Consider the following 16,624-nt stretch of genomic DNA (forward strand, 5'->3'; position numbering starts at 1 on the left):
TGGCCTTCCTGGGCTCTGTGGGCTGTGCTGAGGAAGGTGGTTATGAGTTACGTCGCACAGTCACCTGTGATCATTTAGAGTCGTACTGCTGTTAGTATTTGGGGAAAAAGCTTTATTTCTGGGATTCCTGCCCTGCCTTTGGGTGCCTCCGCTCCCAGTTCCCAGCAGAGCCGTGCGGCCCCTCCGGTGGGCGCTGGGGACGCGGTGCTCGCTGGGACCGCTCAGAGCGCAGCTCCCATCCCTGCGGATGGCACGAGGAGCTGCTTGCTGGTGGCAAGGAGTGTGGTTGGTGCCAGGACTGGATTAGAGGTGTCTCTGATGATGGTGTCTTGTGTCGTCACATACTCTGATTGTGAGCAAAAGGGCATTTTCTTCCTTACCCACCCAAGAAGCCACTGTAGTGACATATAACTTGAAGCTGATTGAAAATAAAAGAATCAACCAAAAGGATAAAATATTTAATGAAAAGGACCGAGCATCAAAGTCTTGTGAGGAACGTGAACACTCTTCCCATTGCGACAGGACCAGTTGCTCCCTGTTGAACGTGCTCGTATCTTCCGTGGAGCTGTTTTTAGTGCAGTTCGCAGCCGGTGGTTTGGTGCATGGGTATCTCCTGGAGAGAGACTGGCAGGACAACAGGTGCTTTAGTGGTGAACGGAGAGTTTCCTCTCCGAAAAAGAGGCAAATGGTATCATTTGGTGGACACACTGGTGCTAAATGGGCTGCAGTAGTAGGGCGTCACTCGGTCCAAGATGCGGCTTTTGTGCATAAAGAACATGTCCTTCGATTTAAGGGGGAGGTTGTTTCAGGAGAATCATGATTTGTATTACAAAAGGAAGAACAAACCCCAGCGCGGGGAGGTCACAGGAATCCCCCAGACAACACGGCTCTGCAGCTGGCGAGTGCGGAGCGGCCGTTGTCCCTCCAGACCGTGTGCCGTACCTGGTGTCGCGTCGCGGTGTCTCCGGTCCGAAGCGTGGTGCTCGGTGCCGTCCTCGTCTTGGCTCTTGGTGCGGGCGTGGTGGTGGCCGTGCTCTGGAATGCCGCCGTGTGAACGCGTGGTGACTCATGCCCCTGGAGTCCTTGGCTGCTGGGTGACTCGCACTTGTTTTTTGAAGCAGTCTGAATACTGAAGGTGGCACAAAAGCTTCAAGTGGCGTTTTTAGTACCAGAAATGGGGCGTGCTATGGTTACTTTGGGCAGATTTTCAGAAGGGAAATCATGCCAGTGTTGCTGTAGGAAGTGTAGGGGTCTCAAAGCAACATCTATAACCCTGAACAGCCTCGTTCTCTCTCTCTGTCTCACCTCTAGAGCACCACCTTACAGAGGCCTGTTATTCCCACAGAGTTTGGTGCTAAAGTCCCAACAAACATTCGTCAGCGGTATCTCAATCTCTTCATTGACGAGTGCCTGAAATTCTGCTCCTCGTCCCAGGAAGCGTTCGACAAGGTCTGTGCTGCTGCTTGCTCCTTGTGTATATAGTCAGGAAATAACGTGCTAAAATCGTAGCAAACCTGGAGAACTGCCCTATCCACGTAGAATTCTGTAGAGGAGACTGAAGTTAAACAATTCCAGACCATACAACAGAAAGTGTAAGACCGGTGGGGATTCCCAGTAGGAAATTCCATCTTCCCCTGCATTCGGGGATGCGCGCGATGTTTTCATAACCCCAGAGGAGGGACTTGTGGTGCAGCCGGACAAAAGGGCCTTTTGCCCTGATATGGCAGCAAACACCTGGAATCTGAAGTGTGAGCAGAGGTGAGTGTATGGATATAACGGGTAAACTCGCTGCTGGGGAGCTGCCACCCTTGGATTCTGTGTTTTAAGAGCCGAACGTTTCTTTTCTCCACAAGCGGTAGTGGAAGGAGAGTGTAGTGATGAATTGCGTTGTTTGCAGGCTCTATCGGAAGAGAAGGTGGCTTATGAACGCAGCACCAGCCGCAACATCTACCTGAACGTGGCAGTGAACACCCTGAAGAAGCTCCGGAGCCTGGTGCCCAATTCCCCGTCCAGTGCGAACAGTACGTACCGCGTCCCTGGTTTAACGGCCGCAGCTCTGCTCGGGTTAGAGGCCACAGAGAGAGGGGCTTGTTGAAAAGACAGACCCATTTCTCAGAAGCATTATGCTGAAAGGCAAACAACTCCAGTTAGCTTTTTATAGCCTGGCAAGCTCTAATGGGCCTTCAAGAGGCAGGTCCGGCAGTGCTTTGTTGGCTCGCTCAGCCTAAATGGAGATAATGCCACATGGATTTTTTTTTTAGCACAAGTTCTTTAAAATGAAAAGCCCCGCTAATGGAGTAACTTTCACATGATGCCTTCAAAGTGATAGACTCGTCCATCACCGCAGAAATCTGTTACACACATTAAGCTTCAAGAGAGAAACGAAGAGGGTTAAGACATTTCATTATTGGCTCTCGAGAGGGTACATTAAACAATCAATTTGTGCTGTTCTTGTGAATTTTTTCCCCCAGTCTCTTCCCTTTTCTCCCCTCCGTCTTCATTACCTTCACGGCCATTAGTCAGAGCGGCTGGACCGGGGAGGCCGGCCTTTAGAGAGGACTGCCAGTTAATGATTAGTAAAAAGCACCCGTGTGCCATTAGCCGAGGTGCTGAGCGTGTTCGGGGGTTCTGAGGCTGCCTTTGAAAAGCTGAGAGATTCGGGGTGGGAGCCTGGGCTGCAGGGCCCTCGGAGCAGAGCTGCTCCCTGCAGAGGCCGGCGCAGCAGGCACCGTGGGTCGCGCTCTGCCGTGCTCTGTCCTCTCTTGGCTCTTGGTCACAGGGAGCAGGTGGAGCTCCCAGAGCTTCCGGAGCTGTGGAAATGTCCTTTCTGCCCTTAAAAAGCCAAAAAGTTGTAAACACACAACTGGAGGGAAAAGGCTGGGCCACCACCTTACACGTGCCAGAATTCAGGAGGACAAGTGGAGTCCTCCTTTTGCCGATGTGTAGTGGCCCACACTCTAGGAGTGCAATTAGTTGCTCAGATCTTACCTGATGTCCGTCCTGTTTTGCTCTTCTCGCTGCAGAGACGAGTAACAAGAAGGTGGTGTCCCACGAAGCTGTGCTGGGAGGGAAGCTTGCCGCTAAGACGAGCTTTACTCTGAACCGCTCGGGGAGCCTGAGAGCCGAGGATTTAACAGGTGAGACCCTGCTCCTGCGAGGCCGTCACCTGTGAAACGGGGCTGGGGCACCGCGGCCGGCGGCGCAGGCCTCGCTGCGCACCGGGGGCCGCCGTGTGTCCGGGGGCAGCCCAGGGGCTGCCGTCCGCTGCGGACCCGCTCCTGGGCGCTTCTCTGATCAGCACCTTCCCGACCTGCCCGCTTTGTTCGCTGGCGGGTCCGCGTGGCTCTGATGTGGCGTCAGTAACTGTTCTGAGCTGCCTCGCGTTTTGGGTGTTACCGATTTTCGGGCTGTTATTTCTGTGCGAGTGTAACTTTCCTGCCCTGCGGGTACTTCACAGCTGCGTGTCAGACCGAAAGGCGAACTCACAGATATCTCCACCTGCTCCGCAGGGCTCATTTTCACATTTGCAAATGTCATAGGAAGGTCATATCGTAGCCAGCGGATTGTGCCACAAGCGTTATTCATGTTGGCTCAAATCGGTTATGGGTGTTTTGGTTGCCAAGAGATGTAGGCAAATTGTTGAGGAGATCAGAGAAGAGACGGGGAGGCCGCAGAGCAGAATGAATTGACATGGAGAAAGCTTAAAAGGGCCTGGATAGCTCAGCTAAGCAACATCAAAGGGTACACAGCAATATTGGAAGGGCTTAACGGAGCAGCGAAAGAAGAGATATCGAGCAGAGTGCGAGAAGTTATAATTATTCTGTGAAATGAAACGAGCAGCCTGAGATCAGCAGCAGGAAGAAAGGCTCGATAATGAATTTTTCAGCTAGCTGTGGGTGGCCTTGGAGGGTCATCTTTGGGCTGCGTTAAAAAATAGCATTAGCATTTAAGACATGAAAATGGGAGAAGTCTCAGGTCGCTAACAGAAAGGCCTGCAGGTGCAATCCCATTTCAGCCGTTTTCCAGAATTAATGCAGGTTGTCAAAGAGGTTAAAAATCACCCTGTGCACCCAAAAATACTGCCCTGGCACCTCCTTCTCTGTCGGCCCAGAACAAAGGCAGGGGAAGCAAGTTTAGAGCAGTGGGGACCCTGGCAGGAGGCTCGATAAAGCAAAACCAGTGAAACAACCAGCGCCTACTGTCTGTGTGTGCAGGAGCTGCCCTGTACCGGCGACTCAAGGAGTACCTCATGACCGAGGAGCAGCTGAAGGAGAACGGTTACCCGATGCCGCACCCGGAGCGGCCCGGCCGCGCCGTCCTCTTCACTGCGGAGGAGAAGAAAACGATCGACTGTAAGCTCTGCTGGCTCCTTCGTTCTGCAGGGTCTGCTGGATACATTACAGCCGGAGGCGCCCGGCCTGCTTGCCGATGGTCTTTGTGCGTTTTTTGTCTCTGTATGAACCGCTGTCGCGGTGTGATCCGGACCGACGTTGGGCCAGGCTGGTTTTGCGATGGGCTTGGGTCGCACAGTTTTCTGCTCGATCTAGACAGCCCTGGGCCAGGCAGCTCCCTAAAGCCTCTTTGGCAGCTGGACAAGACGATCGCCAGGTTTCCTCAGGACGGGCTGGGGTCCTCTGCTGTCTGAAATTAGAACTCCCGTGGCAGGACCCGTGTTTCCCAAGCGCTGGTCAGGGCGGGCTGTGGTGCAGCAGGATCAGACACACATGGTGGTGCTGGTCAGGGCGGGCTGTGGTGCAGCAGGATCAGACACACACGGGGGTGCTGGTCAGGGCAGGCTGTGGTGCAGCAGGATCAGACGCACACTCGGATGTGCCGCGCTCCTCCGGGCGTCTCTCTGTGAGACCTCACTCAAGTGTGTTAAGTGCTCATCCGTGTTAACACCTTGTGTCTACATTTGTCCCACGCTTGCTGAGGCAGCCTGGGAAAGCTCCCTTGCGTTAACACTGTCGAACACTGGATTTGTCAGAGCCCTTTTCTCCAGCTGACCGGCCAGCTCCTCTGTATGGTTCTGAGATCATGTTCGTTGCTCTGTTTCTGCAGTTTCCTGCAGATGTTGCAGGTTCTTTGAATTTGGTTTTATTTAACTAAAGCTATTACTAGTCTGTTAATACTGTGACCATGGTCAGGGGACAGAAGTGGCCTAGACTGGTGTAACAGAGCTGGGGATGTGCCGGCAGCTCCAGTGTTCGCAGTGGAGCTCGGGGATCGGCACGGAGCTCAGGGGCAGGGCGGGCAGCTCCCTGAGCGGGGCTGTGCTGTAAGCATCCCCTGGAGAATCCCCACAGAAACACTGTGCCCAGGAAGAACTCGAGTGTCATTTAGAAGTGACAAGGCACAGATCCCCTGGAAACCAGGCTTCATTAGCTCTGGTGGGCAAGGAATGACTTATTTATCCTGTTTCTTAAAATAACTGTGTTAGAGTGCAACATAATTTGATGTGGATGGAGAAACTATGCAGCAAACGTTGATGTGGACTGTGGTGGGGCTGAAGTTGTGCACCAAAATTTGAAGGGCAAATGCTACCGAACTGCATTTTCAGAGGGATTGCTGCATCTTTATGGGAGTTTGAAACAACAGTTGAAATCCTTTTTAACAGGAAAAGTTGTTTCATCGGTGTTCGGGGCTTGGGCGATTCTGATTTACTTGTTCTTTGGCCAAGTTTAGCAGGCGAAGGGTTTCAAGTGACCTGTCTCTTGCTTCTCTCCTCTCTTCAAGCCTCCTGCAGGGTTTGCTGTCGCTGTGGCACCGAGTACATGGTCTCGGCCTCTGGGAGCTGCATCCGCAAGGAGGAGTGTGTCCACCACTGGGGACGGCTGCGCAAGCAGAGGGGTGCGTGTCGATACCTCTGCTCCCTCCAGCCGGGCTCCGGACAGTCTGCCCCGCTGTGTCGCTGTGGAACGTTTGTGTGTTTGGGCTGGTCCTGCGCACAGGCTGTGACAGTTCCCGGTTGTGTCACTGGGTGGCCCTGCTGCTGCTCAAATCGCCCTGCAAGAGCTGCTGGGGAGAATGTGGCGCTGGGCTGGAGCGAGACTGTTCATCGGTGTTTAAAAACAGGCAACCAAACCAAACCAAACCCCCGTCCTGTGCCTCTTGAAGAAATCGGTCTTTTCAGGAGCTGACCTGGGGCACTGGGTGTCTGTCCCTGCCCAGTGGAGTTTACTGCTCTGGGTCGAGTTCACGTGCAGCACGGCACTGACCTGCTTTGAGCTCTGCTCCAGTTTTCCGTCACCCAGGTGGCTTCTGGAGTTTGTCTGGCTTAAACTCTTTAGATCGCTGCGTGCGAATCCGTACTTATTTTTCACCTTTGATGCATAATTGTTGCTGTACTCATCCAGGATATCTCCGCATGCGAGAGCTGAACCTGGTCTCTTGTTAACAGGACTCTTCTCTTTGACTCTTTCTCTCCTGTCTTTCAGTGCCGGGCGGATGGGAAACTCACTACAGCTGCTGCTCGGGAGCTGTGGGCTCGCCGGGCTGCCAGGTCGCTAAGGTGAGTCATTGAGCAACACCTTTTTATTCGCAGTGACGTTTGTCCTCGCTTACAGATGTGATGGTTGTGTAATCATTGCTTAAGCTTCTAGAAGAATGGCGGCTTGCTTCCTGAGGGGAGACAAGTGCTTCTTAAATAACTTTCGCTGTGCAAAGGTAGGAACATTTGGTTTTTGGCAGGAAAGAGGAGATTCATCCCTCTGGAGTGAGGTGGTTTCATTTGTTCTAAGCAAATGCCGGTGGATTAAGCTGCCCAGCAAAGGCTCATATACTGAGTTCTTTAGGGAAACATTGAGTAAGTGAGAAGTAAGGCATAGAATGCTTTTATTCTGAGGCATCTTGTGGTCCTGCTCTCGGAGCCCGGGGCGACGCGGGGCCAGCGAGGCTGGCGGGTTCTGGAGGGGTGTGTGCCCTTCCTGTTCCGGACAAAGGGCAGAGCTGGGGAGGGAGCTCTGGGGCACAGTGGGCTGTGTGGGCACCCTGAAATCGGTCCGAGTCTGAAGCGTGGATGGGATCGGGCTGCTGCGTCTCTTAATTCTTTTCAATCAGTGTTCCAAAAAACATCCAGTGGGGAAGTCAGGAGAAATTGATGGGGCTATAAACACACGACTTCTCTGCATGTTTTTTGTGACTGTTGTGGACCATAAAACCTCACGGCCTTTTAAGAACCAGCATCTCTCTAATGGCCTCCTACCCCATGGAGCGTGTCAGCAGGCTCCGTGTCAGCAGGCTCCGTGTCAGCAGGCTCCGGCTCAGCAGGGTCCGTGTCAGCAGGCTCCGGCTCAGCCGTCCTGTCGCAGCTGCTCCCTGGCTGTGCTGGGCATTTCTTAGTTTTTCGCCCCGATGTGGGAGTTTCACAGCATCCCGTGGTGGGTCTGAGGCTGGAGCACGGGGTCTTTCAGCTTTGAAGGAGGGCACTGGAAACAGCAGATGTGATAAGAAACCCATTGGAAAAGCCTGTCTGTGTCTTTTCCTTCCACACCCCTGGCGATGTGCCTTCCAGTGAGCTTCTCAGACTGTCTGACAGGCAAAACTAACTCCTCTTTAGACTTTAGAAATGGCAAAATTAGTCTTGTTTAGATAGGAGGTTCTGTTGATGTAGACTTACTGGATTTCTGATCCTACCATCAACAATTGTTTCATTTTTGGTTTTGTTTTCCCATTAAGCAACACGTCCACGATGGGCGGAAGGAGAGCCTGGACGGCTTCGTGAAGACGTTTGAGAAGCTGCCTACGACCGATGGCTACCCTGGAATCTACGCGCTGGACTGTGAAATGGTGGGTCCCGAGCGGCGGGCACTGCACAGCCCACTGGAGCTTTGTGGGGAAGACCAGGGTGTGATTCCAGTGGCTGAAGAAAAGCTGTTTCCCCACCATCATCCTTCCTTTCTGCTGGGGACTCAAAATTGTATTAGTCTTACACATGTAAACTAGAAGCACAGAATCATTTTGGCTGGAAAAGCCCCTCAGGATCACGGAGTCCAGCCATAACCCACCCCAGCACTGCCCCATGTCCTGAGAACCTCATGTCCGTCTGTCCAGCCCTCCAGGGTCGGTGACTCCAGCACTGCCCTGGGCAGCCTGTTCAATGCCCCACAGCCCTTTGGGGGAGAAATTGTTCCCCAGATCCAACCTCAACCTCCCCTGGCGCAACTTGAGGCCGTTTCCTCTGCTCCTGGCGCTTGTTCCTGGGGAGCAGAGCCCGACCCCCGCCCCCAGCTCCTGGATCTGCTGCATTTTGGGAGCTGCAGCTGTTGGATGAGCGGCTCTGTCGATCCCATGCTGTGGTTGACGTGTACTTGACTTTCACGTTTGCTCTGTTCCTTGCAGTGCTACACTAAGCAAGGACTGGAACTGACAAGAGTGACTGTGATCAACTCGGACCTGAAAGTGGTTTACGACACGTTTGTCAAACCCGACACCAAGGTGGTGGACTACAACACCAGGTAGGAACAGTCTTGTGCTCAGAATCAGGAATTTGGGGGAATGGTTGGGAGTGCTGGTGAATTCCACTGGCCACCACTTCCTAATAGATTAGATGCTTTGGGTCTCGCGGTGTTGGCTCGGTGAAGGATGCTTTCCTTTCTGCTCTTGCTCTGCAGGTTCTCAGGTGTGACAGAAGAGGACCTGGAGAACACGAGCATCACCCTGCGGGACGTGCAGGCCGTCCTGCTGAACATGTTCAGTGCAGACACCATATTGATAGGGCACAGCTTGGAAAGCGACTTATTTGCACTAAAGGTAACTTGTGTGTCTTGTGTTTCATCCCTCTCTGGTTCTTTCCCGCCCTGGTGTGTTTTGCGTTTGGGAACTGTTTGTTTCCGTCTCTGCTCTCCTCTGCCCTCCACTTGGAACGTGAAGCCCCAGGGGCCTGTTCGCGCTCACCAGGGCAGCGTGCAGCAGGCGGAGCGGAGCCTTCAGCCTGTGCTCCCGAGCCAGAACTTCTCCAGCCGTTCTTTATCGCGCAGCTTCTGCGATGGAGAAGCCGAGGCTGCCAACCCCCGGCAGTGCTTTGGAAGAGGGAGCTTTTAGTGCCTGCACAGCGCTTCACCTCTCCGTGGCACCCTTCATCCCAGCCTCTCGGAGCGTTCATCATCATCATCATCAAAAAGTTATTTACAGTTTTATCAGCACAAGATGACTGTGTTGGCCTCTTAAAGGCACGATTTTCTCTCAGTGTCGCAGATGCTGCCAAGAGAACGAACCCGAGAGCCATATAGCAGAGCGTGACAGGCGGTGACACGTCAAGTCGTAATGTCTGAAGGCTGTGGCAGTAAAGTCGACATCTCGCTAATGGCCACGGCAAGCTCCAAATGCTGATGGCATTTCAATTTTTATTTAAAGCTATATTATCCTGTTTCCTCAGTCTTCCTGATCTACATAAGTAATTATCATTGTGCCTGGGCGGGTGCCAACCTTGGCTGCACTCTCAGATTATCCATAACGTTGGCAGTTTCATACTCCAAAGAGCATAGCAGGTTGTTTCTGCTAAACCACAGCTGTTCTCAGGCGCTCACGGAGCTGGGCTGTGGAACTATTACTGACAGGATTATTTGGGTCCTGTCTGAGTCATCCTGTGCCGGGACTTGCAGAGTCGTCTTTTGGTCAGGCACGCAGGTTTATCTCTTAGACCCGGCATTTTACTCCTGTGCTCGAGGTACGGGACTGCCCTCATCTACGTTCCTTCAGCTCACACTGAACGCGTATTCCTGCGACAGAAGATTACTCTCAGGCTAAGACGAGATTAACAAATCAGTATTTAAAATAAGCCAGCTTGCCCCATGGTTATGGATTCTGTTGGACCTTTGGTGCCCCCCGGGCCCCTTGGCACAGTGCAGGTGACGTGGTGACCTGTTCAGCATCCTCAGTTCCTCCAGCGCGATGCCAGTTTGTACCAAGAGGACAGCAAACCTCTGGCCTCCCTGTGTCCCCGGGCACTTTGTCATGGGACCCGCCAGGGCCTCCCTCCCGTCCCCCGTGGAGATCCTTACACCCAGAAGTTCAGGATCTCCTTGTCCCATCTCATCCTTGCTAAGCCAGCGCTGTTGTAAACTTCCTGTTGACTCACTGCTGCCGGCCCGAGGTTTCGGGGTGGTTTCCCCTGGGAGGTCAGGCTTCTCGTGTGGCAGCAGCACCATGTACAGCGGGGTGGGCATGGTTTGACTTGCACGTCCTTCCGCTTCGCTCCACATCTTGAGAAGCAGTTGAAAGGTTCTTAGAAGCTTTGTGGAGTCAGCTGGTTCCTCAGCTCAGTTGTTTGTTGTGAAAGACGCTCTCAGAGCTACGCCAGCTTCTCCAGGGTATCGAGGATTGGCCTGGCCTGTCGTTCGAGTTGCGCAAGCTGAGTCAGCCCTGAGTCTCGGCCGCCCTGGCCCTGCGGTGTCGGGCTGGCGCGGGCGCGCTGCCCGGCAGGGCTCTGGGGAGCTCGTGCGCACGCGTCCTTCGACCGGAGTCGGCTGGTTCAGCCAGGGCCTCTCGCGGGTCTGGTTGGGTCGGAGCCGGGCGACAACGTTACGCAGAGCCTGGCCGAAGATTTGCTTTAGCGTGGCTAATCCCGAGGAGTGTCTGTCCCTTCGGAAGAGGGAAAATAACTCCGTTGTTTGTTTTTGTGCTTCCTCCCTGCAGCTTATCCATGGCACAGTGGTGGATACCGCCATCGTCTTTCCTCACCGGCTGGGCTTGCCGTACAAACGGGCTCTCCGGACGCTGATGGCAGACTACCTCAAGCGCATCATCCAGGACAACGGTGAGGCCAAGGAGGAGCTGAGAGGGAGGGTCTCGTGTCCCGGCCCAGCTGGATGTGGGCGCCTTGTTCCTGCCTTCCTCTGCTCTCCTCAAGCCACATCCTCTTGCTCCTGATCTTTTCTTTTTCCTGTATGGTGCCTGGCAGTAGCCGTGAACGGGCCAGCGTGTGAGGCTTGAGTTTAAACGCTGTTCTGAGGAACAGCGGCGCTTGCTGCTTCCCTCTCTGTGTCACCTGGGGACCAGAGAGTGCCGTGAGAAGGCCAGAGGCAGCTCTGTCGAGGCCGTGTCACGCCTGCCCTTCTCTCTCTGGCAAACTCAGATTGATCTTTCTGTTTGAAGTGACTGGAGGAAGGAATTGTTGTCCTGAGGGTGGTGAGAGCCTGGCCCAGGTTCCCAGAGAGGTGGTGGATGAACCATCCCTGAGACATCCCAGGCCAGGCTGGATGGGGCTCTGAGCAACCTGAGCTGGTGAAGATGTCCCTGTCATGGCCGGGGGGGCACTGGGGAGCTGGGATGGTCCCTGCAATCCAAACTGTTCTGTGATATTTTTTCCACCTTCCTTGAGCACTTTGCAAACAGGTTGCTGGGGAAATTGAGGCCTCCGAGCAGGTGCTCTGTGACCTGAGGGCCTGCAGATTAGCACAACTTCAGCCCTTAATTTAAATGGGAATGGTGTCAGGCTGAAGTCCGGCAAAAAATGTGTTTAGTGGGAATTCTTCTACTTTGAACCCATCGCTGTGGTTCTCGGTGATCGCGGATGCTCCTGCGGTTGCTGTGGCACAGGGTGACGCCAGCTGGGCCAGCGGTGCCGGGCAGGAGCTCGTTCTGGGAATTTTCGGCCGTGCTGTGTGCTGGGGCTGCCCCGGCCGGGTGGTCACCGCCGTCCTTGTCTTTCTGTCCCCAGTGGAAGGACACGACTCCAGTGAGGACGCCCGAGCTTGCATGGAGCTGATGGTCTGGAAGATCAAAGAAGACGCTAAAGTGAAACGATGACTCGCGCTTTCTCTCTCTCCTGTTCCTCCTCCACCTCTTTGAAGCAGTGCAATAAACGCTCAGAGTAACACTGTCCACCGTACGCAGCCGCATGCCACGCCAGCCTCCCCGCGCACCTCAGGTACCCACGGGACGCCAGGACCGCTGCCGGCGCAGCCAGCGGCACCGGCTCTGCCGCGTCCAGCCAGCGGCTCTCGGATCCTCTTCGCTCCACCCGAGGGATGTTCTGTGGTACGGTTGCCTCGTAGGCGCATGGCAAGGTGGTTTTGAGTAGCGCGGCCAGAGAGAACGTCTTGGTTCCTAGGAGAAGCTTTTAGAGATGCGTACAGAGAGATCTTTCTGGTTCAGTTAAAGGTAGATCGTTTTCTTTTCATTTTTTACAAATGTTACTTAAATTGCCTCTGTCCTCCAAAGCTGGTGGGTTCCTGCGGTGTTTGGAGATGGGGGGAAACGGAAGGAAGTTGGGCAGGGAGCTGTAAAGTGAAGGGATTGCATGGCTGATGCGTGGGGGTGGCGAGAGCTGAGGATCCGAGAACGTGCTGGAGCGGAGCAGGACGCTGGAGCCGTGAGGAGTGAGATGGGGCCGGGGGAGTTCCCGCCTGCTGCCACCCATGTCATCTGGTGTCCCCATTGCGCCATCGCTGCGAAGGGGGAAACAAGAGGGTCAGACCTTGTTCAGACCTCAGGGCGTCATAGTGTGACAAGGGACAGCGGGACTGGGACGAGCTGGGCTCCCTGAGCCAGCAGCAGCGTGGAGCTTTCCAGCGGTACGAGCGGCGTCGCGTCTGTGCGGGCTGGAACCAGCTGCCCTGACCCTGGGCTTCCATCACGGCTCCAGCGAGTTCATTTGCAGGGATCAAGGTTTTGGGGGGCACCTCAGGGTGGCCCCTGTCGGTCCGCAGGACTCCCCCCCGGTCTGTCCCTGGGAGCGGGCGCTCGGTGCAGGCCAGAGCAAAAGCAATAGTTGAAAGTTGTTCTTCTGAACTGGTTTACGTGTTGGGTGGTTCAAGAAAAAGAGCAAAAGCCCCAGTTTCCCCCCCCGGGACAAGAGCGGCTGTTGAGAGCACCTCTGTCACGGTTTGGTGACTGGGGCAGACTGGGTGGTTCTGGGGTCTCTCTGCCCCGGCCCCGCTGCTGTTGGGGACGGCAGAGCTGGTCGAACGTCCCTGGCGGGTGAGGTCTCGTAGCAGCAGCCCAGCCCCGTCACGGCCGGTGGTTGGAGCAGCGGTCGCCGCGTCCTCCCCAGCGCGAGCGGGGTCACTGCCCAGCCCCGCTGTCCTCGGAGGTGACGATGTGGCTTCCTGACCCCTGCCAGTCCCTCCTGGAGCCACCAGGAGCAGCGGGGACGTAAAAGCTCTTGTTACTGCGGAGCCCTGCTGTGATTCCTCTGGCGGGCGGTGCCACAGGCTCCCAGCCTCTTCGTTACCCACATTTAGGGCTGTGAGCCTTCCCCGCCGCTCCGCCGGGCTCGTCCGTCCCGCTGTCCTCGCAGCCTCCCTCCCGGCCCCAGGACACCTTGTCCGTCCCCTCTGCCATTGCTGCTCGTGGGCCAGGGGGAGACGCAGCCGGAGTTCAGTGCTTCCTGCCCAGGGAGTGAGGTTTGTTCCTGCTCCTGCCTCTCCCTCGTTTATCTCCCGTTTATCCTCACCCGGCTGCAGCAGCAGAGCGAACGTGGAGCGTTCCGCCCGTTCCCCATGCAGCCTGTGAGATCTGGATCCAGCTCTTGCTTCAGGGTCCCACGGTTACCCCACGGGTGGTCGCAGCGCCCGGCACCCGCGGCAGCCCCCGGTGCGCGTCCAGCGCAGCCCCGCGGTGCCGCTGTGCTGCCGGGAGCCGGGCGCTCGGCTCCATCTGCCGCCCGCGTCGGGAGGGCCGGACGTGTCAGCGGGTCCCGCCAGCCCAGGGGACCGCGGGCACTCCCCGTCTGTTCCCACGGTTCAGCTGAGAGCCCCTGAAATGAGGCTGGGGGGGTGGGGGCTGCGGGACCAGGTCCCCCGCGTGGGGCAGAGCGAGCGTCAGAGCGCGGCACTGTAACGCTGCAAAACCAGAGGTTGTGGTTGGTCAGAGGTTTTTGGGTTGTACGTAATTATTGTAACCTGTAACTTTTTTGTAATTGTTTTTAATAAAAGGGTGTTGACTAGACGCACCTTCCTGGCTCTGGCTCTGGCTCTGGCTCTGGCTCTGGCTCTGGCTCTGCCGGTGGCCGGATCGGGGCGGGGGGGCTGGAGCGGCCCGGGCGGGAGGACCTGGCAGGTGCCCCTGGAGCAGCCCTGGGATTTCTCGGTGTCCTCACCAAGGTTGTGCCCCAAATCCTGGGATTGGTTTTGGGCCCCTCAGGCCAAGTAAAGGGCTTGAGGAGCTGGAGTGAGTGGAGAGAAGGGAACGGAACTGGTGAGGGGCTGGAGCACAAGGGTGATGGAGCGGCTGAGGGAGCTGGGGGTTCAGCTGGAGAACAGGAGCTGAGGGGAGACCTTCTGATCTCTGAACTGCCTGAAAGGAGCTTGGAGCCAGGGGGGTCGGGCTCTGCTCCCCAGGAACAAGCGCCAGGAGCAGCAGAGATGGCGCGAGCCCAGGAACGCCAGCGCCCGCCTCCGCTCCCACCGCCCGACCAGGCTGCGCCGGAGCCCGTATCAATCTCGCAAATGGGGCAGGAATTGAAGTGCCAAGTGAAGGAGCTGAGTCAGCACGGAGGAAGAGGTGAAGGTAAAAAGTTCAAATAAAAAAATAATAGGCTATTAGATGACCTCACTGACAATGTGTTTTATTTAACGTGACGGTGATGGCTTGGCGATGGTGCTGGTTACTTAGGGTGCTATCAAAGTCGCGGCTGACCTGTGTTCTCAGCACCTTTAGGGCTCTTAGAGGTGCTGCTGGGTGCCCTGAGCTCCAGCACTGACCTCCTGGCGCGTCCCTGCCCCTGCGAGGGTGGCCCCGTGGTGTCCCTTCTGCAGGCCCTTTCTGCCACGGTTACTGGGGACAAGGACCCCGTGCAGCCCCAGGGCCGGGCGCCTCGGCTGCGCTGCTCCGTGCCTCAGTTTCCCCTGGGGTGGCAGCGCCACCCATCCATCATCCATCATCCATCACACAGTGACAGCCCCATCATCACCTGCTGAGCCAGGGCCAGTCTGGGGCATTGAGGGGAGCCCAGGAGGTGCTGGCTCGAGGCGGGGGCCGCGCATGGGGCGAGGATCAGCCCGGAACCACAGGGAGCTGTTTCTAAGTTATTATTGTTATTTTCTCTGAACAAATGGGGCTTTGCAGCGGCTCGGGCGGCTGGGGCTGCGGGGGTAAAAACCAGGCTCGAAGGTTTAATTCTTCCCTGTGCAAGGATCCGGCCACCGCTGCCATGGAGCAGCCTCTGCTGGGGTCCCCTGTGTCCCCGGAGAGGGGCCGCGCTGGGACGGTCACCGCGGTGCCCAGCAGGGCATCCTGCGCCCCGGCGCTGGGCTGTGCGCAGCCTCCCGGCACTCTCTTAATTGCATGGGGGGGTTCAGCTGATTGCAGGGGGTGATTGATTGGTAAAAATGTCATCTTTGCCAGCCGCGGTTGCTGGGGTGACCTCGACCGTTCTCCACCGGCGCTGTCGGTTCCCGGGTGCCCGGAGTCACCCGCCGCGTGGCCCTGGGGGGACGTTGGGGCCAGATGTGGAAACCCATTTCCTTCCTCCAGATCTCACCCGCGGCTGCTGGGAGCAGCGAGCGGCCGAGACAGCGGGGGACGTGGAGGTCTGGGGTGTCCCTGCCATGACCAAGCGGCTCTTGGCCCTTCCTGGTGGTGCTGGTGTCACCTTCATCCCAGGATCTTCCTGGGGCTCCAGTGCTGCAGGTGCCACCAGGGCAGGGAGGAGGCAACAGGTAGGAGACAGCAAATGAGCCCCGAAACACCGAACTTCCTTGTGGACGCTGCTCCAGGACCTGGCACCAGCCCCGCGGGAGCTGCCGGGGCCACCGTGGCGCTGGAGGAGCTGCCAGGGAACAGCAGGAGCTACAGGCAGGTGAGAGGCTTGAGGAGCAGGATGGGAGAAACTGCTTGTATGTGGGGACGGGGCTGGTTCAATGTTAATTGCTGTGATTGCAAAGAGTCACTTGCAGCTGGGTGGGAAGGACCCCACAGTGGTCACGGGTGGATGTTCCCAGGAACAAGCGCCAAGACCAGAGGAAACGGAGGTTGAGGTTGGATCTGGGAACAATTTCTTCCCCAAAGGGCTGTGGGGCATTGAACAGGCTGCCCAGGGCAGTGCTGGAGTCACCGTCCCTGGAGGGCTGGACAGACGGACAGGAGGGTCTTGGGACACGGGGCAGTGCTGGGGTGGGTTGTGGTTGGACTCCATGATCTTGAGGTGCTTTTCCAGCCAAATGATCCTGTGATTCCAAACCAGCGCGTGCCCCCCCTCACCACCCTGTCGTGAGAATTCCCGACAACTCCATTTGGCTCCGGTCACAGCCCCAGCCCCCGGGCAATGCTCGGGTGGCTTTTCCCCTCCCGTTTCAGGGGTGAGGAGCAGCCCCAGGACGGGGATGCACCAAACACACCCCCAGTGTCACCCAGCGCCCGGAGGGGCACAGGGACACGATGCAGCTGCGTCGTTTATGGACCTGAAGCGAGTTATTCATGACTGTGCAGTAAATGCTTTATGAACTGTTGGGCCAGCACTTGGTTAATTGCCTCCAGGTTTCTGTGGTTAATTGCAACGAGCAATTAATTCGCTGATGGCTAATGCAGGACCACCGCGGTGGAGCGTGGCTGCGGGCGTGTGGGATGGGACAGCTGGGGGCACCGGGCTGGCTCTCGTCTCCTCAGCTGCCGTCACTAACGAGGCGGCTTCTGTCCCAGCTGGGCCTGCGGTCCCGGCGCCGTCACCTCGGGCTGCTCAGGG

At 56.5% G+C, this 16,624-nt stretch overlaps 1 protein-coding gene and 1 long non-coding RNA gene across 3 annotated transcripts in view; one reads left to right on the forward strand and one right to left on the reverse strand.

Annotated features, from left to right (window-relative positions):
• Positions 1-13,890, forward strand: part of REXO1 (RNA exonuclease 1 homolog) — a 29,896-nt gene extending 16,006 nt beyond the window's left edge. For both annotated transcript variants that reach the window (XM_065858159.2, XM_065858160.2), the window contains exons 6-16: positions 1,312-1,449; positions 1,898-2,021; positions 3,024-3,137; positions 4,215-4,352; positions 5,737-5,850; positions 6,438-6,511; positions 7,678-7,788; positions 8,341-8,456; positions 8,613-8,751; positions 10,636-10,756; positions 11,660-13,890. In XM_065858159.2, the coding sequence (XP_065714231.1) occupies positions 1,312-1,449; positions 1,898-2,021; positions 3,024-3,137; positions 4,215-4,352; positions 5,737-5,850; positions 6,438-6,511; positions 7,678-7,788; positions 8,341-8,456; positions 8,613-8,751; positions 10,636-10,756; positions 11,660-11,748 (1,278 nt within the window). In that variant the 3' untranslated portion in view covers positions 11,749-13,890. The remainder of the gene's footprint in view (positions 1-1,311; positions 1,450-1,897; positions 2,022-3,023; positions 3,138-4,214; positions 4,353-5,736; positions 5,851-6,437; positions 6,512-7,677; positions 7,789-8,340; positions 8,457-8,612; positions 8,752-10,635; positions 10,757-11,659) is intronic.
• LOC139825675 (uncharacterized) lies at positions 438-3,229 on the reverse strand. The gene is made up of 2 exons (XR_011735886.1): positions 2,989-3,229; positions 438-2,126 (listed from the first exon to the last, which is right to left on the reverse strand). It is a non-coding gene; the product is annotated as an uncharacterized lncRNA (long non-coding RNA).
• Positions 13,891-16,624: the final 2,734 nt, after the last annotated feature.

This window comes from Patagioenas fasciata, chromosome 27 (genome assembly GCF_037038585.1).
Source record: "Patagioenas fasciata isolate bPatFas1 chromosome 27, bPatFas1.hap1, whole genome shotgun sequence".
NCBI classification, from domain to species: Eukaryota; Metazoa; Chordata; class Aves; order Columbiformes; family Columbidae; genus Patagioenas; species Patagioenas fasciata.